Source organism: Schistocerca gregaria, chromosome 8, assembly GCF_023897955.1.
Source record: "Schistocerca gregaria isolate iqSchGreg1 chromosome 8, iqSchGreg1.2, whole genome shotgun sequence".
Classification (NCBI taxonomy): Eukaryota; Metazoa; Arthropoda; class Insecta; order Orthoptera; family Acrididae; genus Schistocerca; species Schistocerca gregaria.
In genome coordinates this window covers 492,731,653-492,755,184 of record NC_064927.1, presented here as the reverse complement: position 1 = coordinate 492,755,184, position 23,532 = coordinate 492,731,653, and the positions used below count along the sequence as shown (strand labels likewise).

General features: G+C 41.2%; 1 protein-coding gene across 2 annotated transcripts in view; it reads left to right on the top strand.

Moving 5' to 3' along the window:
* The window catches only part of LOC126284458 (midasin), a 481,989-nt gene that overhangs the window by 442,220 nt on the left and 16,237 nt on the right, over positions 1 to 23,532 (top strand). For both annotated transcript variants that reach the window (XM_049983379.1, XM_049983380.1), the window contains 4 exons: positions 3,090 to 3,274; positions 9,903 to 9,987; positions 15,664 to 15,962; positions 22,029 to 22,193. In XM_049983379.1, the coding sequence (XP_049839336.1) occupies positions 3,090 to 3,274; positions 9,903 to 9,987; positions 15,664 to 15,962; positions 22,029 to 22,193 (734 nt within the window). The remainder of the gene's footprint in view (positions 1 to 3,089; positions 3,275 to 9,902; positions 9,988 to 15,663; positions 15,963 to 22,028; positions 22,194 to 23,532) is intronic.

Here is a 23,532-nt window from a genome sequence, read left to right as displayed (position 1 = left end):
AGCAAAATTGTGCTTTCTGTGTGCATAAAGTATGATAAGATAGAAGTATTGTAGATGTTTTTTTTTTTTTTGGGGGGGGGGGGGGGGGGTGGGGTTATATGGCTGCAGTATTTATTACATACAACTATCTCTAGTGTCAGCAACAGTTTTGGCCCGACTGGGCATAAGACCGAACTGAGCTCGGCTGACGGATACAGGTAGATCATTCCACACCATTTCACCTGTATGACAGCATTTGTCGATCGTAGTGACTTACTTTTGGTGGCTTTCCAGTGTCTCGCCATCCTGTAACCAAGTTTTTTTCAGTAGTTGAGAGATACAAAGAATGTGCTGCCCAGGGTGGCCATTGAAAACCTTCTATGTTCTACCAGAACAGACTGGTCAACATGAGGCCTCGAATTGACATATTGAAAAGTAATGTCACAGAGATCTCAAATGTAGGGCACAGTCACTAACCCTAACATACCCAGCTGTCCAGATTACCAGCTTGGTGCACCGGAGATGTGCATCCAGCAGCACCCCGTACTGGCACACCCGATGTGGGCCCTTGTAGTGACAAATGCAGTTTGGCAGTGTCCCTTCTCGGAGCCAATACACACGGGTACATACATCCACTGTGATGCTGCTAAAGAGCCAATATTTGTATGTATAACCTTTGGGTTTGTTCTTGATAGGTAAGCTGTTGTCACCTTACAATCCTGGACATTTCCTTACAATGTCACATACATCTATTATGTTCATTTTTAGTGTTGAAACTTAAGAAGTTAGAATATAATTCCGTCATTATGTCTGAACTAATTTTAGTAATGATGCATTTTCAGTTACAGCTGCAATAACAGAGCATTGCATTCGTAAGACGAATAATAGTAACAGAATAACCAAACAGTAACATTAGTTTCAGTGGCATTGTTAATACACATGGCTTACCTGCAATCGTAACCTTGTTCATTAGGCGTAACTGTTTCTCTTCTATAGTTCAAGTATTCAGTGTTTTTAATTCTGCTTTCTTTTATTGGTTCTGATTGGTATATAACTCTTTTCGGTCCTTTCTTTCTTTTATTCAGACTGACTTCAACACTGCCACATGCCATTTCACTTGGAACTGATGCATAAAATCTGAAATGTACATCCAGTAAAAGTGTAGGAAGATACCAGAAGCAGTAGAATAACAAGTGACGTTGTCAACCTTACAATGAATAAAAAGCCCTCATCTCCTTGGCATGTGGTGTTCCTGCATCAAATGGAAACTTCCACCAATTACTAGACCCACTGTTTACCACTGACGTGAGGGGGTTTCCACACAAACCGATATGTCTATACTCAAACTATCATATGATCACATAATTTCAATTTGCTTAAAAAGTGAACATCTGGAGGTCCTGCAACAAGCAGTTCAGTGGGAGCCAGTCAACCCATGTAAATACATAAGAGAAACAATTTGGGAATTTTGAAACAGAATGATAACATAGGCTCAGTCATTGGAAAAGCAACTGCTAGACTTCAGTTGGGAACTGCAAAGAATTTACAAAGGAGGCTGCTTAGGAAACACTGACACGACACATTGTAGTATATTACTCGTGTGTGTGGGAGCCATACCAAATACAAGTAACAGTGCATAAAGGAGGTCAGAACGAATAGTTACACATTTCTTTGACCCACAGCAGGATTTCAGAGAAACACTGAAAAGTATCAGCTGGCAGATGCTTGAAGATAGCTATCATCTGTGCTGCAAAAGCAAACTTACATAGTTTCAAGGAGGAATGCTAAGGGAGAACTCTAGGATTATACTAAAGTGTCATATGAACTGCTCATGTAGGGACCTTGAAGACTAATCATCACACGATTGGACTCATTCATTCTAGTGGTACTCTATATCTCTCTGGCTTTATTATAATACCTAAATTATTACTCAAATAGGACATGAGAACTATACGAAATGTTATGTCCAGTCTCTGCACATGTGGCTTTATTACTGGCAGCACTGCATTTTCTCTGAGTCTGCAATATTACATTAGCCGTAGCAGTAGCCATTAGCTTATCAATGAAACTAAAATTGGTGGTTGTTGTACAAATAATGAGACATGCAACTAAATATTCTCACTGTGCATGCTAAAATAGTCATCTGAGGTTTGTTATCAGATCTGAGGTTTGTCATCAGATAGACAGCAAATTCATTACAATAACTTGTGACACCTACGGAATGAATTGAAGCAGCTGATCCTACATTTTCTCCAGGTTGGAATATCAACAATATTAAGAAAAGAATAGATGGTTACTCACCATAAAGATGGCATGTTAAGTGGATTGGGGATTGGGGAGGGTGGGGGAGGGAGGAGGGAGCACTATCTGGAGGAGTGTGTACAGAATAGATGTAGCCACGACAAAATTGCCAAGTGCAGCGTCAGGTGGTGGGGGGGGGTTAGTGAGGGCAGAATGGCAAAGGGTAGGTGCAGCTAAGAGGAAAGATGGACAATTGTCTTGGCAGAGGGTGGCATATAATGTGCTTGAGGGATGTGAATAATGAGAAGGTCATAGGACAGAGGGGGTGGAAACTGTTGGGTGGAAGACATCGGGACAATGGGTTACCATAAAGTGAGGCTAGGATAATTTCGAGAATGGAACAGCTGAACCACATCGTTCATCAGGCTTTGCATTATCTGTCATCCTGCCCTGAAATGAGGGATATCATATCAGAAACACCCCCCCCCCCCCCCCCCCCCACTTCTGTGCATTCTTTCTCTGCATTCTCCAGATGAAGCAATCTTAGTTACACAGTTAACACTATATTGCTTGTAAGCCTGCTACTAACAGTCTGGTGCTCCCTTTCAAGGTCACAAACATATATGTTATGTTTTACATGGTTTTAAACAATGTAATGGTGAAAGATAATCATTTGACATGTAGTTAAGGCATTGGTTGAAGATTGCTTAGTTTCTTGTGATAATTTTTACCGAAATGCTGAGTGCTGTCCAATGTTTTGTTATTCTAATTAATTTATTGCATACTAGTGTTATATGAAATCTTAAAGGAGACCGAATATGTAGCATAGATTCTAAATGATTTTCTTTGTAAATGCAATTTCTCTGTAGGTGATGTGAAAGAACCAACAGTAAAACGGCTGAAGACGGTGGATGTTACAAATAAGGAACAAGAGTCCAAGTCAGAGGATGAGACAGAAGAAGGTGCGGATTTAGGCCGCAGTGCTGATCTCTACCAACACATACGTGATTCCAAACAAGCATTTGATGCACACACTATAGATGCGGCCACAGAGGTTGGTATCAAAATGACATTGAGTTTTATTTTTCAGAAATTGTGAACCCAGGAACAGTTGCTGCATTAATAATGGAAAATGTTGATCTGTTTAAATAGTTGCCATTAACAGAATTCTCTCTTTATATTAATTAATTAATTACTTAATTTCAACAGACAGTGAGAGAAATAGTGAAAGAGAAACGCATACAAGTGTGTCTAGAAAATACAAGATTAAGGTAGAATGTGCTTGTTAAAAGTGTAGGAGCTAGCAGGATACTAAGTTAGGCCCACGAAATGACAAAGCAGTCATACAGAGTAGGTTTGCCAGCTATGTGAGTGGCTCGAAGACTTTTTAAGTAATAGAACTCGGTATGTTGTCCTCGATGACGAGTGTTCATCGGAGACAAAGATATCATCAACAGTGGCACAGGAAAATGTGATAGGACTGCTATTATTTTCTTTATACATAAATGATCTGGAGGGTAGGGTGAGCAGTAGTCTGCGGTTGTTTGCTGTAAATGCTGTGTCGTGTGGGCAGGTGTCGAAGTTGAGTGACAGTAGGAGGATATGAGATGACTTGGACAAAATTTCTTGGTGGTCTGACAAATGGCAGCTAGCTCTGAATTTAGAAAAATGTAATTTAATGTTACAAAAAGTAATAGGGATAGACAAAAAATCTACTCACCAAGCGGCGGCAAAACACACACGTAAAAGAAGGCTGTAATTAGGCAAGCTTTTGAAGCCAGTGGCTGCTCCTTCAGGCAGAAGGGTTGAAGAGGAAGGAAGAGGGATGAAGGGAAATGAAAAGGGGTAGATTTCGTACAAGTCACCTAGAACTGCAGGCTAGGGCAGACTTACCAGACGGGATGAGAAGGAAAGACTGATTGTTGGGGATTGCACGAACAAGATCTGAAAACCTGAGAGCTTAAAAGTGGAAGACAGGGTAATATGCAAGACACAGATTACTGCTAATACTCATGTATAAGTTAATAATAGTGAAAAGCTAAGTTCATTGTATGTATCAGAGGTGGGAGAAATAGTTACTACTACTTTATTCATTCCATTTTAGTTTTCTACATCTTTCAATTTATTACCTGCCTATTTTCCCCCCTCTCCGTCCCACTGCCGTAATGTACAATGCACTTAGCTTTTCACTCTTATTAACTCGTACACGATGTTTTACAGTAATCTCTGTCTTGCATGTTACCCTGTCTTACACTTTTAAGCTCTCAGTTTTCAAGTCTTGTCTGATGCAGTCGCCAACATTCAATCTTTCCTACTCATCCTGTCTGGGACAGAAAATCCGGGATGAGATAAGGCAGTATAATCATAAGGATAGACTAACTAATCATGGAGATAGTGAGTCACAGACAGCCACAACAAAAAGACTAATAAACACGTGAGCATTCGGCCAAAAGGCCTGTTCCTGAAATAGGCAACGTACACCCACATTCACTCAAATGCAGTCCGCATGCACAGGACAACTGTCTCCGGCAGCCATAATGTGTGTGTGCTGTTTGTGTGAATGTGTGTGTGTATGTTGTCTATTTCAGATAGTTGTTTTTCTCTCACTTTTGTTTATGGGTGGAACAGGAAAGGAAATGGCTAGTAGTGCCACAGAATACTCTCCACAACACACCATACTGTGGCAATGTTATCTGGGAATAACATTGCAAAGCAATATGAAATGGAACAAGCTTGTGATGATTGTGGTAGGGAAGGCAAATGATCGATTTCGGTTTACTGGGAGAATTTGGGGCAAGTGTGATTCGTATATGTAAAAGCATACAACATAAGGCTGCTAGTGTGACCTATCCAAGCACTGGTTGAGGTTTTTGAGATCCTCACCAAGTCAGATTAAAGGAAGACATTGAACCAATCCAGAGGCGGGCTGCTAGATTTTCTACTGGTAGGATCGAACAACACTCAAATATTGGGAAAGTGCTTTGGGAACTGAAATGGAAATCCCGGAGGGACATTCTTTTTGAGACACACTATTCAGAAAATTTTGAGAACCAGCGTTTGAAGCTGACTGCAGAATGATTCTTCTGTTGCCAATGTACATTTTGTGTAATTACCATAAATATAAGATTTGAAAAATTAGGGCTCATACAGAGACATACATATAGTTATTTTTCCGTCACTCTGTATGTGAGTGGAACAGGAAAGGAAATGGCAAGTAGTGGCATGGGTACCCTCCAACACACACCATGCTGTGGCTTGCAGAATATGTATATAGATGTAGATGTAGAAGGGAAGACCAAGAGACATGCAAATTGTCAGAGTGAAGGAGTGTGTGATTCTCTTCCGAATGCGAAAATATTTTGTTGAGCCCAACCTACATAGGTAGGAATGATCATCAAAATAAAATAAGAGAAATCAGAGCTCGAACAGAAAGGTTTAGGTGTTTGTTTCTCCCGCGTGCTGTTCGGGAGTGGAATAGTAGAGAGATAGTATGATTGTGGTTCGATGAACCCTCTGCCAAGCACTTAAATGTGAATTGCAGAGTAGTCATGTAGATGTAGATGTGGATGTAGATGTAGATGGAGGGAAGAGAAGACTGGGACAAAAGGTGAGAGAAACCTGTTGGGGTTCCAGAGAAAGATTGAAGAAGCTTATGTTCTGAACAGACCAGCCAGGAGCTGGAAACTGTAGTAGTAGTTGTAGAAGAAGAAAAGTGATTATGGTGATTTTTAAATTTCTGACAGTAGTAGTCAGCTTTAATAGTCCCTGATTCATCTGTTCAAAATAAAAGAACCCCACTGACAACAGTTTTTGTGACCTAGGGGAATATGTAGTTAATAGCCACTGAAATAGAAGCAGTTATACACCTCAAGTGAAAGAACTTTGTGATCGGCAGTGGCAGAGGGTAATGTTGCTCTTTTGTCCGCAGCATTTTATGTTCTTGTGTGCAGAATCATAGACAGTATCTAAACATTTGCTTCAGATTGCTGGCACCATTTTCTTTGTAACAGTGAGAGTAGGGTGCTGAGGCAGCAGTGGTAAAAGTGTGATGTGTAAATCAGTATTTTTAAAGCCAATAACAGCTGCAGGTCAGGTGTTTAGTCACGAGCAGTAAATGTTAAGGACAAAGTGAATACATGCAGTAATGTAAATTCTGGAATGAAAATGATAATGAATATCAAGATAGGTACCATCTGCCTGCAGCTGATTGATTTGTGGCACTTGCACATGTAACAGTGTAGTCAATTTCACTATCTTGCTAGGTACTCCGGGTGCGAACACAGGTTACCACAAAGTGGATGCACTCACTTTGTCAAACTGGAAATATGTTGATTATATCAAAGGAAAAATTGATCAAGAAAAACAGTAAACTACGAGACAGAGTTGTTGGTGAGTACTTGCTTCGGGCCTAAGTGACCTGTCCCTCCTTTTTTAACCTCCCCCAACCTATCCCCGTCTGCTCTTCAAGGAACAAACTATTAGTTACGAAATCTAGGTAGTTTATCACTTTTATACACGTCTGTCATCCACTGCCGTAGTCGAGTGGTCAGTGAGGATGACTACCGAGCAGTGGCACCTGGGTTCAGTTCTCGAGTGGGTCAGGGATTTTATCTACCCAGAGACTTGGTGTTGTGCTGTCCTCATCATCATTTCATCATTACCGACGCACAAGTCGCCTGACTGGTGTCGAATAAACAGACTTGCTACAGATGGTTGAACAACCTAAGGCCAATAACTAACAATCATTTCATTTCAAGTGTCTGTCAGCAGTACTACACATTTTGCCCCCTGAAGATCTGTTTCATTACTTCGTTAACAGTTATAGTTAACTGGGTATCGTTTTGGAAATATATCTTTCACACTACAGAGAGCAAGACAGATTGAGTAGGGTGTGCGTAAGTATGCCAGTGGAACTGCAGTAGTCTGTCTGATTGACTCCTAAGAAAAATGAGAACAACTGTTAATGCAGTGTAAGATTTTATTATGACCATATATTAAAGAGGAACATGAGTGGCATTAAAAATTTGTGTGTGGTGCAGTAGGACAGCTTGGGGCAAGACTCAGCTTGTCTGCAGTTATTTGGTAAACAGGGTGTATCAAAAAGAATCATCCAATTTGGCACGTCTATATTTCCGAAACTAATAACATATGCAATGTATTTTTTTTATGAACAGGAAACTCAAAGTTTTTTTAATACCTTTTCATAGGTGTTCAATATGCCCCCTTGAGTTGCACAGCGTATGTCAAATCCGTAATGAAATTGTTCCTATGCTGCAGTGAGCATGTCTCGAGTTACAGCTTCCACAGCTGCTGTTATGCAGTATCTCAGTTCATTCACTGTTGTTGGTAACAGAGGCACATAAATATAAATCTTTTATATAATAATCACATGCAGTTAGGTCTGGTGTCCTTGGAGGCCAGTAATGTAAGGCCGAATCATTTGGTCCAGTGCGTCTGATCCGTCATTCGGTAACCCTTAGATTTAAAAATTCCCGCAATCCCAGATACTAGTGTGGCCGTGCCCCATCCTGTTGGTGAATGATGTCATTTGAATCGGTCTACAACTGTGGGAAAGCTAATTTCTCGAGCATATTGAGATATATAATTCCTGTAACAGTGTTCTCGGCAAAGAAAAATTGTCTATACTCCTTTTCATATGAAACTGCCCAAAACACATTTACTGGCTTCAGAGTTTGTAAGCACTTGTGCTGAGATGGAAGATTCAGGTGCTGAACTGTGAAATAGCTGTCAGACTCCATCCTGTTACGTTTCACAGTGTTTGAACTGACAGGGTATTGGATGTTACTAGTATAGATTATAGATTACCTGTGGCCATTGATTCATTCTGAAAAAAGGCAATGTGAATATAAAACAGTTATAAAAGCTACAGATTAGTTGGTATTGTATATGTTTCAATTGGCTTCCTAAGAAAATGTCTTGCCAGTGATGAGTACTGGAATCTGTAATACTGGAATGGTTCATAGAAATGCTTGAACTGTGGCATTACTCACAAGGATAAGAATCATCATACAGCTTGTCAGCTGTAGTAAGGAGACTGGCTTTTCTCAGCAAACCAGTCTGGAAAATACCAGAAGGTATTTAGCTACTGTTGATAACACCTGAGGGCACGACTTGGTTATGTCATACCCTTTCAGTGGAAGCTGATCTCACGAATCGTGTAATCTGGATTTTAGAGCAGTAATTCCTTCCCTTCTTCACCAGTGAATGTGCACTGGCCAGACAGGGCATTAGGGTCACTCCCAATGTACTAGTGATGTAAACGCATCCAGGAGATAGCGGCATCACTAGGTAAGAAATGGCTGTTTGTCAGACAGACACACGGTGCGTGTGGTGTCAGTGGGCGAGCTGATTGTGTGCAAACTGGGGAAGGTGGGCAATTTATCTGAGTTTGACTGAGGGCAGATTGTAATGGACCAGAGGCTCTGCATGAGCATTTTGGAAACTGCACGACTCGTCAGACGTTCGAGGAGTGCTGTGGCGAGTGTCTTCGACAGATGGAAAAACCGAGGTGAAACCACGTCCATACGTCTTGGTGTCGAGGGGCCACCCCTCATTAAGATATCGGACATTGTAGGCTTGGCAGACTGGTAAAAGAGGACAGGGGGTGAACTCTGACAGAACTGACATCAGGCTTTACTGCTGGGCAGAGTACAAGTGTGTCTGAACACACAGTGTACTGAACACTTCTAACGGTGGGCCTCCACAGCCGACGCACGTGCCAATGTTAACACTGTGACGTAGTCAGGTATGACTGAAGTGGGCACGTGACTGTCAGCACCGGACATTGGTGCAGTTGCAGAGCATTGCGCGGTCTTAAGAGTCCCAATACCTTATTAAAAAAGCCATTGGGAGGACACAAATCCGTCATTTTCCCGGGGGACAGCTCCTTACAGACACAAGTTGGCAGTGGCTGTGTGGTGCCCTGGGGAACACTCATGTGGGCCCCCGTGGGTCCAGTGGAGCTCGCGCAAGGCACCGTGACGGCCGAGGAGTACCGTACACTGGTTGCAGACCACGTACACTCCTTCACGACAGTCGTGTTTCCCAATGGCAGTGGCATTTTTTAGGAAGATAAGGTGCCGTGTCACAAAGTCAGGAGTGTGATGGAGTGGGAAGTTCAAGTTTATGTGCTGGCCCTCCAACTCACCAGATCTGAACCTGATCACACACATCTGGGTCCTCATTGAACGTAGCGTCAAAGCTCTCTGCCCCCCTTCCCCGGAATATACGTGAATTAGGAGACTTGTGTGTGCAGATGTGGTGCCAACACCATCCAGCAACATACCGAGGCCCGATTGCTTCTGTGCCACGATGCATCACCACTGTTATCTGTGCCAGATGTTGACATACCAGCTAATAAATGGGTGGTCATAATATTCTGGCTGGTCAGTGTATACCTCCTTTTTCTCATTATTATGAATCTGAAGGAAAGTTAGAAACTTGTGGTAGCTCAAGGTTCAAGTGTATTTTTAAAATTGTGTGTTTTGAGCCAAGTTCCAGTTTCTACTGGATTGGCAGCTGTTAAGTTGATGCTCACATCATTAATATTTTGAATAGATTGAAGTTTTTTTCCCTTCTTTCTTCATGCTTCAAGTATCATTTCAATTTATTCCAGGATACCTTTAAACATGTGCAGAATTCTTTATTTTTTTATGTCCTAGGAGCAAGCAGAGAAACAGCCTGTTCCAAATTTGGAAGAAGAAAAGGGTGAAGAACTGAATGATGATGATATAGAAATGATAGAAGGTAAGAACATAAATGCCTATGAAATTGTCATGAGAAGTAATTCATAACATAGATTCAATTGTAATACATTTTATATATCTTCCTAGGTAACTTCAAGTATTTTACATGAACAAAAAAATAAATAAAATAAAATAAAATAATCGCAAGAGTTCTCAGCAAATGTTGTAGTTGGTCAGGTATTCTTCTTCATGCCAGAATACTGCCTACAGTTCACTGAGGTCCAAACCTTATACAAAACTTATTGTGTAGTGTTTATTCTGTAACATGCCTTGCATAATGTGCACATATAATGTTCGTTCATGATCTATATCAGTGAAATATGCAATAACTTATGCACTCGTACAGCAGGCAATTCAGTGGGTGGTGATGTGTGTGAAAGCCTGTCAATATTATGTACTGATGTGTGCTCCCATTCTTCTTTAGTTCAACAATGTAATGCAAATGTGAGAAGGTGGCAGAGATTAAAATTAAGAATGAAGATTCAAAGTCCAGCATCCATCAGCAGTTATTATGCACTTGCGTGATTTGCTGCACTTTACACAAAATAGTTTCTGTCACACACCATAAGGCGGCTTGCAGAGATTGATGTAGAGTCATACACTATTTGATCAAAAATATCCAGACATCTATTAAAAAAAGGTTGTATCCTCCCTTCAGCTTTATTACAGCTTGAATTCTGCTGGGGACAACTTTAAATGAGTTGTCTGATTTTCTATGGAGGAATGGCAGCCCGTTCTTCTTCAGGAGCAGAAATCAGAGAAGTTAGTGATGTCTATGGCGGGGTCTGGAGAGAACTCGATGCTGTAACTCGTCCCGTAAATGCTGTGTCGGTTCAGGTCAGAGCTCCGGATGGGCCAATCCATTTCAGAAATATTGTTGTCCTCAAACCGTTGCATCGCAGATGCTACTTTAAGGTGGGACGTATTGTTGTGCCGATAGAAACATTAATCATTTCTGTACTTATGCTCTGCTGTACGCAGTACACATTGCTGTAAAGTGTGTTATATCTGTTTCATTTTGTGTTCCCTTTAGCCCAGTAAAGGCACCACACCCTAACTGTGAAAAACTCCCCCATAACATAACACTACAACCTCCATTCTTTACTGTTGCCACTACACATGATGAATGGCAAGTGACATTCTCCAGACATTCACCAAATTCAAACCCTCCCATTGGATTGTCACAGAACGTGTTGTGATCCATCACTCCAAATCATTCATTTTCACTCATCTGCTCCCAGTGGCATCTTCCTTTACATCCCTTCAAGTGTCACCTGTCATCGAATAGAGACACGTGTGGTTTATCGGGAGCTGGTTGACCCTTATACCCTGTTCTTTCTAACTCCCTACACACAGTCATTGTGCTAGACGGACTGCTGGTAGCACTTTGATTCCTTCTGCTGATTTTCATGTGATTTTCTGCAACCGTCCTCTGCAGTGCTCGACGGTCCCTGTCCGTCAGAATGTGAGGTCTGCCTGGTCTCGGTTTAGCTGCAGTTGCTCCTTCACTGTTTTACTCCTCAATCACGTCACCAATTTTGAACTTGGGCATCTGTAGAAGGGTGGGAATGTTCCTGATGTATTTGTTACTCAGGTGACCTCCAGTAACTACTCCACATTCGTAGTCAATGAACTCCCCTGACTGACAAATTGTGCTGTTACTGCTTCTCTGCTGACAACAAAATACTCCCCCACTGGCATAACATCTCTCATAACATCTAGTGGCCAATTCTGTACTACATAGGGCTGCTCAAATACTTCTGATCAGATAGCATATGTACCAGGGATTGAACTCCTATGTATAAAATAGATTGAGAGGTCTTACTACTCTACAAATAGGGTAATATGTTAAATATTTTACATCAAGCATATAAGCAAGAAGTAGTTTACGAAAGGTTTGAAATTATGTGAAAAGTTTGCTGAAAGTCACTAAGTTCTCTCATTCTCAAATACTGTACGAACACAGTCCAGGTAATTTGCGCATTGTGAACTAGGTCACCTCAAGATATATACACAGTGTATTGCTGTAACACTTGTCTTACTTCATTAAACCTTTAATGTAAGAATATCTCTTTCAGTGAGTAGATCAAGACAGCTGTTTTATTGACAACCTACAGATAGGAGCGAGTCTGTGGACTGTGTTAACCATTTAATGATATAGATTTGGATAGAAGTTTGGTGACTGTGAAGGCATTGTAGTTGAAGGCATAAATATCATTATTAATACAGCGTAGTGACAAAAAGGAAAGGTGTCTGAATTACATTAGAAACCTGACCGTTGTGTTCATTAACAACACTGATTGAGTTACTAGCTTCGTGAATATAAAGTTTGTCACCAAAATTGTGTGTGAAGAGATTAAGCATGTTCTGCCTCACAATATTTCTGATAAACAGAATAATGCAAACAAAAACTTAAGTTCCCTCTTACGGAACTGTGTTTCGAAGAGGCATTCAGTACCTCATGATTTAAAGAGAATTATTGCTAGTAGGCGGGGTGGGGTGGGGTGGGGGGACAGTAAACCGTGCAGTATTTGTCAAAGTGGAGTGATTTATCTGATACCCAAAAGAGTATAATCCTTGTTTCAGGCCAAGGAAAGAAACATTTCCAAAATAATAAGTTTGTCAACTGTTCACATGCAGCTGTGGTTCAAGTGTACCATGCCTGGAAAAATGGCACTATCCAAAACTGGCCCCGAGGCAACTGTAGTGGACCACGGGCCATCAATGACAGGGGTGGGTGACAGCTGTGGAGATGTTTCCGCACGAATAAACGTACGACTGTCCACCCAGAGGAACCGAGGGCCTACCGAAAGTGTCTCCTCAATGACTGGTCAGTGAATGTTGCTGCATAAAGACCTCCGCAGCAGGCACTCGATTCGAGCTGCTATGCCGACTGCAGTTCATCGGTGCCGGAAGCTGGAATTTGCGTGCCGTTACCACAACTGGACATCCACTATGTGGCAGCCGGTGCCCCTTTCAGATGAATCGCATTTTATGCTCCAGTGAACAGATGTCCATTGTACCAATGCCCTGCAACGAGGGTCAGGAGGGTTCAGGCTGGAGTAGGCAGTGTTACCATCTGGGGAGTGTTTCCGTGGCATTCCCTGAGTGATCTCATCATTCTGGAGGACACAGTGTATCAACACGAATATGGCTCTATCTCGGGATTCATTTCCACTTCCACCACAGTTTCTTTTTTCCTCAGCACACAGAATCTACCTGTAGATCAAGAGTGTACGGTATTTTCAGTTTTGTAACACTATATAAAAACTGTCAGGTTGCCTCGCTGTAAGTTTCTGTACCAGACAGCCCTAAATTTTCTTTGGAAACTTTTAGTAATTATTCTTGAAAGAAAGATCCTCTCAATACCAAAATTAAGTAATGGATTGGAGGTGTAGGCTATTTGGTATGTTTTTTGGCTGATTCACTTACGCCATTAAGTAAATTATTTCAACTCTTGAAATAATAGGGATCAAATCCTCTACTCTCCGCTTCACGGTACATCATGATTCACCTTACACGATGCATTTGCCTCGTCTCTACCATTTCTGGACCCTGACTTTCATACTGGATGACAAGCAGTTAAATAGATCACCTGTAGCAGTGGCTACAAGTCTGGCCTGATTGATAACAATGTACTCAAAAAGAAAAAGACATAGAATTCTGTTCCTGCTGTTTTCTGACTAAAACAAACTAGTGCTGAAACTTCCTGGCAGAATAAAACTGTGTGCTGGACCAAGGCTCGAACTCGCCTTTCGCGCGCAAGTGCTCTACCACCTGAGCTACCCAAGCACAACTTCATGCCCCGTCCTCACAGCTTTACTTCTGCCAATACCACGTCTCCTACCTTCCTAACTTTACAGAAGCTCTCCAACTTTGAGTCTCGGTCCAGCACACAGTTTTAATCTGCCAGGAAGTTTGACACCAGTGCACACTCCGCTGCAGAGTGAAAATCTCATCTCCAAACTAGTGCTTTTTATAGTGGTAACAATATACCCCGTATACCATTAAACAGTGGATATAATATCAAAACTTAGAATAATATTTTGTTTATAGAACTTCTTACACCAGTCTACTCTCATCTGATGATGACCAACTAGTCTATCAGTTCACGAACAAATAAAAATTATTTCAAAATGTCAATAAAAGTGTTCTCTCCCTTGCTATTGTCATCATTATGTACTATGCTCAGGTGGAAATTTCTACGAATATTATCAAATTAATGTAGAATGTCCTGTATCACCCTTTCCTTTGTTATTCAACCTTATTCTTGTGCATTTGGTGACCATCTTTGGCTTTTGGTTCTAACAGCTCTGAAAACATTCCACCCGTTACCACTACTTTACATTTTCTGTGTCTTTTATTAATGTCAAGTTAAGAAGATGGAATTTGTCACTTTCAAAACTCTGAGATTTGTTGCTATATCTGAATATGTGTCAGCAGTGCCACAGTTTTGCATAACTTTAAAAATATTATTTTTGTTTGAGTCTTTATACATATTGCAAAATTCCACAAGAACTTAAACCATACTTGTCTTCATAGATGTGGCAGAACGAAGACTAGAACCAAATACGGAAGCATATAAGCTATTGTTTTGCACACTCTGTTTTACCTGTGGCAGTAACTTGTATGTAGCTGAAAAGCATTGACACAAAAAATATATCTGCTTTACATTACAGTTTTCTGTTTTCATTTTGTCTGTTAACTGGACAAGATAAACATTTGATTATAATGTTGCAACAGGAGAAATGCTGTCTGCCATTAAACTGATTTCCAAGTCTATTGGAACTGAAATAGAATGAAATACATTAGTTATAATAACCAATAACATATGCAAGAAACGTTATTTCTTTCAATAAATTCATAGATGTTCAGTGCCTATAGACAAACACCTTCATTTATAGTACTTATTTTCCTTTCTGTCCCTCTGATATCTCTTTTCTGTGTTGGTCTCTGCTCAAGAAGTTTTTCTGTCATCGTCTTTGGCATACAATCCTCTTGAGCATGACACCTAGTGTTTTTTCTTTGTATTATCTGGTACTAGTAGTGTTTTCTCCACAGTTCTTTGAATACTTTTTCTTGTCATTTCTGGAAGCAGTCCCGCACCATACTTGAAATTGTCTTTTTTGCATATTATGCTTCATTTCCGTACTCAAAATTGCACACTTCTCCCTTCATAACTTTAAGCATGTTTTGACAACATTTTTGAAAATAACAATTCTCTTTTCATGTATAAAACATTTAGTATTCTTCAAGAATGAAATTTACAATCCGCAGCAGAATGTGTGCTGATATGAAACTTCTTGGCATATTAAGGGAGGAAGTTTCACATCAGTGCAGAGTAAAACTTTTGTTCTGGAAACACCCCCAGGCAGTGGCTAAACCATGTCTCTATAATATCCTTTCTTCCAGGAGTGCTAGTCCTAGAAGTTTTACAGGAGTGTTTCTGTGGAGTTTGGAAGGTAGGAGATAAGGTACTGGTGGAAGCAAAGCTGTGAGGGCGGGTTGTGAGCTGTGTTCAGGTGGCTCAGTCACTGGAGCACTTGTCTGCAAAAGGCAAAGGTCCTGAATTTAGAATCTTGGTCCAGCACACAGTTTTAATCTGCCAGGAAGTTTCATTTAGTATGCTGTTGCACTTATTGTTTGGGTCACTGTTTTACTATTTACATGTTTGTAGATCAACCACCAGCTAATGAGAAGAGTCCACAGCAGCGTATTCCAGCTGAGAATGTTCCTGGTACGAAAGACAAGTCTGACCTTGCTGGAGAAAATATGGACACTGGTGGAGACGGAGAAACTAATGTAGAAGTTGAAGGGGAGCGTGTAGAAACAGTTGGTGTGAAACGAGGTGCGGAGACTACTTTCAATACCACCATAAAAGAAAGTGAATCCGTTCCTGTATCGAGACAGGTAGTGGAAGAGGAAACACAAGCCATACGACTGGCTCTTGAGAAACAGCTTGGGTCTTGGGTACAGGTAAGTGTGTGTCTGCACAATTTTACTTTCTATACCTACATGTACGTGACTACCTGCAATTCACTCTTAAGCGCTTGGTAGAGCGTTCGTAGACCTATGTTCAAACTGTTTCTCAACTTTGGTAGATCCATCATGGAATGGGACATCAGTCGCTTAGACATTTACCAAAGAAAAATCAGCAAACAGCCATACATTTTCTTTTTATTTTTTTAACATAAGGCTGTTTGATGATTTTTCATTGGCAAATTTCACAATTGTTCCACTCTCCAACAGTATGTGGGAAAAATGAACACATCTCTATTTTTTCTTATTTTATGACACTGGTCATTTATCACTATGTAAGTGGGAGCCAACAAAAGATTTTTGCACTCAGAGGAGAAAATTTGTGATTTAAATTTTGTGAAAAGATCTTGAAGCAATGAAAAAGCCTTTTTTCAAATTATGGCACTCTAATTTGCATATCATATCCACGAAAATCTTTACTCTACTTCATGAGAATACAAAATGTGCTGCCCTTCTTAAAACTTGTCAATGACATTTTGTCAATCCTGCCTCGTAAGGATTCCATACCATGCATCAGTACTCTGGAAGAGGACAAACATATTGTAGAGAGTGTTTTAAGTATCATCTTCCAAGTGTTCTACCAAAAACAGTCTTTGATTTGCCTTCCCCACAACATTTTCTTTGCAATGATTCCAGTTTTAAGTTTTTCATAATAATAACCCTAGGTATTTAGTTGAATCAACAACCTTTAAATTTGTGTGATTCATTATGTAACCAAGTGTGGCTTCAGCTGGCAGAGACTGCAGTTCGTATTTGTGTGAGCGCATGCGCGGCCGTATCTATTTTTGACAAAGACCTTGTTGGCTGAAAGCTTATTTGTGACAGTCTCTTCATTTTGCCTATCTGTGACTCAGCATCTCTGCTATATGGTGAGTATCAACTTTTCTTTTCATAATGTTGTTACATTCCGTCCTGGATTTTCCAGTGTTCAGAATTTTTAATGGATTGTTTTTAGCAGTCATGGAGGACATACACTTTCCAGTTTTTGATCAGTTACTGTGTTTTGCATCTGTGGAATGAAACCTGAATCTAATGTAACGTAATAGATAATTTGTCTAAATTACTTTGTAATGTAGCAAATGGTCATTAAAATCTCCTTGGGGAACACAAGATATCACTTCTGTTTCACTGGGTAACCTTCCATTAATGACTGTGAATCGTGACCTTTCTATCAGGAACACATGAACCCAGTCACACAACTGTAAGACAGTGTTTTGTCTACCACTGATTTCAAACGTATTTTTGCCAAAAACCGAGGGTAGATTAATAGCTCCACCTACCATAATTGTGAGAGTTGGGTTCCTATTCGAAATGAGATTCAAATTTTCCTTGGTCTGTTCATAACAATATTACCTGGTTCAAGAGGTTGAAAAGGAATCAATTATTAATTTATTCTGATTGTTGAGAATAATCTCTATCCATATTAACACCCCAACATCTATCTTATTTTAATTTCACTGCAAGATAAAGTACTTGTGTAACAGCAACAAACACGCCACCACCTACTGAATGTAACCTTTCCTTTCTCAGCACTTTCAGATCCTTTGTAAAATCTTCAACTAAACTGGCTTTAGCCAGCTTTCAGGATCTGGGTTTTGCCTGACACAGCTACAAAGATTTACAACCATTCTGAAAATTTAAATCAAGTTTCCCATCTTTATGTCACTTTGAGACATTATCAAAATCTGTTTGAATATTTGTGCAGCTTTTTTCCAGGCAGTACTTCATTCCAGATAACAGCTTCACGTGCAAAAATGTGAGGTTTCTGTTAATTTTGTCTCCAAGGTCACTAATATACAACATGAATGGCAAGGCCCCTGCACACCTGAAATAATTCCTACATCTCTCAATGAGTCACTGTCCGACATAAAATGCTGTGACCTTTCTAACAAGAAATACTCAGTCTAGTCACAATTTCTGTAGCTCAGGCCTGCAACTTTGTGTTTGAAGACGACAGTGCCCAATTATGGTTCAGGCCACAAGTTTCTCAATGCGCAAGCTACCTATCACTCAAAAACTGGACTCGTTTTATATGAGAACGATATATAGATGTCTTGTGACTTGCCCCTTGTCTTGTGACTTGTTCTTTTGTCAATGTCTATTATTATTCTGAAAGAACCATTAGCGGAAATGCTGAGTCACAGATAGGCACAACAAAAAGACTGTCGAAAGTGAGATTTTGGCCAGCAAGGCCTTCATCAGAAATAGACCACACACACACACACACACACACACACACACACACACACACACACACACGACCACAGTCTCTGCAGCCAGACTGTGGGCAGCAGCACATGATGTGAGAAGCCCACTGGGTGGTGGGGTAGGGAGGATGCTAGGGGGGGGGGGGGGGGGGGAGCATACCATGGTAGGGGTTGGGGATGGTAAAGTGCTGCCTGTGGGAGCGTGCAGGGATGAGATGGAGAGAGGGAAGGGCAGCTACATGCAGTCAAAAGGTCAGACAGAGGGCCGGAGGGGGTGGTGGAAAAGAGGAGAGAATTAAACTACTGTGGGCACGTTGAGGGTGTAGAGGGCTGCGTAGTGGTAGGGCTGGAATGGGAGCAGGGATGGAGCTAGATGAGTAAGGACAATGACTAACGAAGATTGAGGCCAGGAGGGTTTTGGAAATGTAGCATATATTGCAGAGAGAGTTCACATGTGTGCACTTCTGAAAAGCTGTTGTTCAAGGGAGGGATTCAGGTGGCACAGATTGTGAAGCAGCCATTGAAATGAAGAACGTCGTGTTGGGCGATGTGCTCATCAGTGGGGTGATCCAACTGTTTCTTGAACACAGTTCATTGGAGGCAATTCATGTGTACATAGAGCTAGCTGGTTGTCGTACCCAAGTAGAATGCATCACTGTGGTTGCAGCTTAGCTTGTAGATCACATGACTGGTTTCACAGGTAGCCCAGCCTTTGATGGGATAAGTGGTGCTTGTGACCAGAGTGGAGTAGGTGGTGGTGGGAGGATTTTTGGGACAGGTCTTGAACGTAGGTCTGTTACAGGGATATGAGCCATGAGGCAAGGGTTGGGAGCTAAGTAATCCTCTTGGTTCAGAACAACAGTGGTGGAGCCTACGTCAGCACATAGGATTATAGGATTAGGATCAGTTTTTAGGTGGTGGATTGCGGTTCTTTCTATGGATGTGAGGTCAGTTTGGATGTTGAGGGATTTGGGGAATGATGGTGAGGCAGGGTTAGAGGTTAAGAAATTCTGGAAAGTTAACAGGTGTAATTAGGGAGCAGTGGAAAAGGGGGAGGGGGGGGGGGGTAGATCACAGTTGGATCCCTTATCCCTCAAAAAACTCTCCATCCTGTTCAGTTCCAGGTCCTGCCTCGGACAACCACTGTCCACTACCTCCACAACAACCTCCAAACCTCTCCTATGTCCCCCTGCCTCACAGACATACTACATTTACTTCATCCTCCAAAACTCCCTCCCACCACCACATGGAATCTAGAATCTAAACCGACCTGAAACATAGTCATGAACATTTCCACCAAAAGCCTTAGCCCCAAAGAGATATTAGTCCTTTCCATAGGGCTCAACTTATGCACCACTTCCAAATTCAATCGTGGAGGACTTTTTAAAGACCTTTTCTCCTTCTGCCGGTCACTGCAGTAGGAACGCTTTTTTGTCACCTACCCTACCCTTCAGACTCAACCAAAGATCAATGTTTTGTCTGACTCAGTTCACTCCTCCATCCTACCATGATCCACCTCGACTGCCCCCAAATCCCTCAACCGTACACCCGCAGAAGGATCTGCAAACCACCACCTAAAACCTGATCTCGAGCTTACAATCCTTTGTGTTGACAGAGTCTCCACCACTGTTACTTTGAACTGCAAAGATTACCTGGCTGAAGTATTCCACCAGTTGTCAGATCATCCACCTGCAACCCCTGCCGCAGTGACCCCAGTCTAGAAATCCAGCAGGATCTCCAGTCTCTCCTCAGATCCTTAGGCCCATCCCAATACCTCTCCCCAGAGACCATCTGGCCACCACTGAGAGAATCTCTGCTCCTGTAGACCAGACCTTGAGCCGTAATATGTTGCAACCGACCGTCCTACCTAAAAAATAGCAGCCATTTCCTCCACCAACTCTTGACACTTCCTGTTTCTTTACCATGTGGTGCCCTGCTCATCACTGTCACTTCCCTTTACAGTAACATTCCTAATGCCCATGGCCTTACTGCTGTTGAACACTACCTTTCCTAATGCCCAATGGATTTCAAACATTCAACATCCTTCCTAATCACCATGACCAACTATATCCTCACCCACAATTACTTCAACTTTGAAGATATTAAAACTAAACTAAACTCTATCCAAATTGAAACTAAACTAAACTCTATCCAAACAGGACATGAGGGCCCAGTGGTACTGAATGGCAGTCATTTGATCCCCTGCCCACAGGCATCACTGGATGCGGATTTGGAGGGGCATGTGGTCAGCACACCACTCTCCCAGCTGTATGACAGTTTATGAGACTGGAGCCTCTACTTCTCAATCGAGTAGCTCCTTGGTTTGCCTCACAAGGGCTGAGTGCACCCTGCTTCCCAACAGCGCTAGGCTGAGCGGATGGTCACCCATCCGAGTGCTAGCCCAGCCTGCATGTTTCAGTTCTGGTATCATCTGTGAGTGCCTGGATGCTAACCTTGGTGTTACCAACAGCCTCCGCATATTAACAGAATTTCTTTCAGTAAGATTTTGCTAAGGTAGTCATTGAAGGCTTTATGCATTGCCCTTTTATCAGCCTAATATATTTCATTCAGTGTCTATCTAAACCCTGAGTCTTGTTTTACACCTGTTGTGCATTAGTCCCTATTTCATTTAAAGTTTCTTTTCAAAGTGTGTTAATAACCCATCATGACCTGTGCTGCGAGGTAGATATCTTTGAACTTGGGCCACAGTTCGTCTACTTACTACTAGCCAGAGCTCAATGCTTGGTTTAGTGCCCTTTGTACTTCGTTAATCATTGTGAAATGGAATGTTCCACCTCCCATCAAATGCACTGATATCACACACCTTATCCATGCTGCACTTGGCTGTCACGCCAGTCTCCAGAACGAAGTGTGGTGAAAGTCTCATCATTGCTCTGGAAGAACTATTCCATTTACCACAACTAAATGTTAAATTGTCTTTCTGCAGCACAGCTATCAAAGTTGAGAAAAAGTAACCACTCAACCACAAATCACAGGTGAATGATAAGTGGTGTGAGAGTGTACAGTCTCATGAAAGAAGAGAAAATGGTAGAATATGACCGGGGGAGGGGGGGGGGGGGATGGTTGAAAGCAAGGTTGTGATGTATGGGGTTGAGTAAGTAGTCTATTGCATCTTCGAGCATGGAATATTTGCTGTAGTAATATTTGCCACATACACAGCTATGTGGTACTGGTGCCGGAGAGTAGATCCAGATGGTGTTTATGGACACAGTTGTTGGTCTAGGTTGGGTGGGAGCTAGAATACTACTGTTTGGGATGAGGATAGGTTTTTTTGGGTGTTATACCCCTCTTTTCAGAACATGAAAAGAGGATGTAGAAGTAGCCAGTCAGTCAAAATTAGAACGCCACTTGGAGACAGCCATGTGATGTACTAGATTTGTTGCAATTAGGCTTCATAATTATGTTCGAGTATAAGAGTATAATAACTAAAAAGCTATATCTCTGCACAGATGGCCATGAACAGGCTATGATTAACCACAAACTCAGAACATCTGGTTCTGGAAATGCTGTCCACCACAACATGAAAGATTGGTGATAAACAGTGTGAGTCTGCAGAGGTGCTGCTGCTGCTGCCCTGCTGAAATTTCCATTATCATAATATTTATTTAGATGAATATGCATCAACATAAAAACTACTTCTCATAAGTATTTATCTATTGTCTCATGGTGTTGTTGCCATTAACACATATTGTGTTTATAAACACACTTTTGTTAGTGGCACATTAGATGGTGATTAAACTATAAACTGTTAAGAAGCTTCACATACTTTTTACAGCCACCATCTGATGCAGAAGCTGAAAGAGCTTGGGATTCTTTCAGCCACACCACTCAAGAATTGGCTCGAGATCTCTGTGAACAGTTACGCCTCGTGCTAGAACCAACTCAAGCATCACGTCTTCGTGGAGATTTCAGGACAGGGCGCCGAATTAATATGCGGAAGGTTGGTATTGCTCTGATTTATACACGAGTAAGTTCTGAAACAAGTAAGAGATGTAATACAGAAAATTTATTAACTTTACCTCCAAAGACTTTGTTGTGTCCGTAGTTTGTGCAAGGTGTTTGGGCAAATCTGAACAAATGACTAAAACTTCAACGCATTTATTTACAATATGTACAGCATAGTAAGATTACAGATAGTTTTAGTATCACTGATTGACTGTGCACCACACTGTCTCCCATACAATAATGTTCATCACTTGCTAAACAGAGCCAATCATTTTCTAGCCATTATGATAGTAGTAGCTTCGTGCTTAGTGGTCTCACTGCTGATCTTCCATGATCTGGTGCAGAGCTCAGCATGAGGCATCTCAAAAAGACACACAGACAGATACATTTGCATGCACTGAGGAGAAGCAAAGATGGTCTGCCCTGGTGGCATCTGGAGCACCATCCGCAATAATACAATGAGACCTGTAGGTGGTGGCACCTGACGGTGGCCTGTTCAAACGCAATTTTTGCGAAGATGTCTGTGGCGTGCAGGGCACTATGTTTAGTCAACATAGACATTGTAGACCTCATTGGGGAAAAAAAAGAAAAGTCTATATTGCACTATATTAGATTTTATAATTCCTCTATATTAGATTATATAATTCCTTTATATTAGATGATATAATTCCTCAGGAAAGGTAAATGCATTATGAGAATGCTGCACTGTATTTTTGTTGTGCACCAGCAAATCAATATATGGTGTTTTATTAGACTATGGTAACATGTTTCTTCATTCCTCTCCGAAATTGAGTTTTATAATTTTAAAAGTAATTATTTTGTGCTGTGTGACATCCCTGTTTTAACATCTTCCACACCATTCTATTGAACATTAACACACTCTTCCTGACTGAACATACAGAAGACAAATCAGTTTATTCTTGGGGCCTTTTCCTCTGCTCATTCTCTTTGGTGAAAATTCTAGACAGAGGTGGGAACAATACATTTGCTACCTGTAGGCCTGAAGTTTATTATTTCAAAAACTAGAATCATTTCACCTTGTGAAGGCAGAGAGATGCTTTGTGTCAATCTAGTTTCTGTCCTCTTGAAGAGAGCCAGTGACCAGTGTCGGGAACTGAATAAAGTAGTTTTGATCGAGAGAAACATATAATTAAATTTTAAACAAAAGTAGAATAAAAACTGAAGAATCATGTGGTATCAAAGATCTGAGTAAAGCGTAGTCCTGAGACACAGCAACTGGGGAAGCGAGAAAGTTGGATCTGTGTGACCAAATACAGGTAGAATGTTGAGTTGCAGATAGGCCCAATGAACAAACTGTTACTGTCTCGTATTGA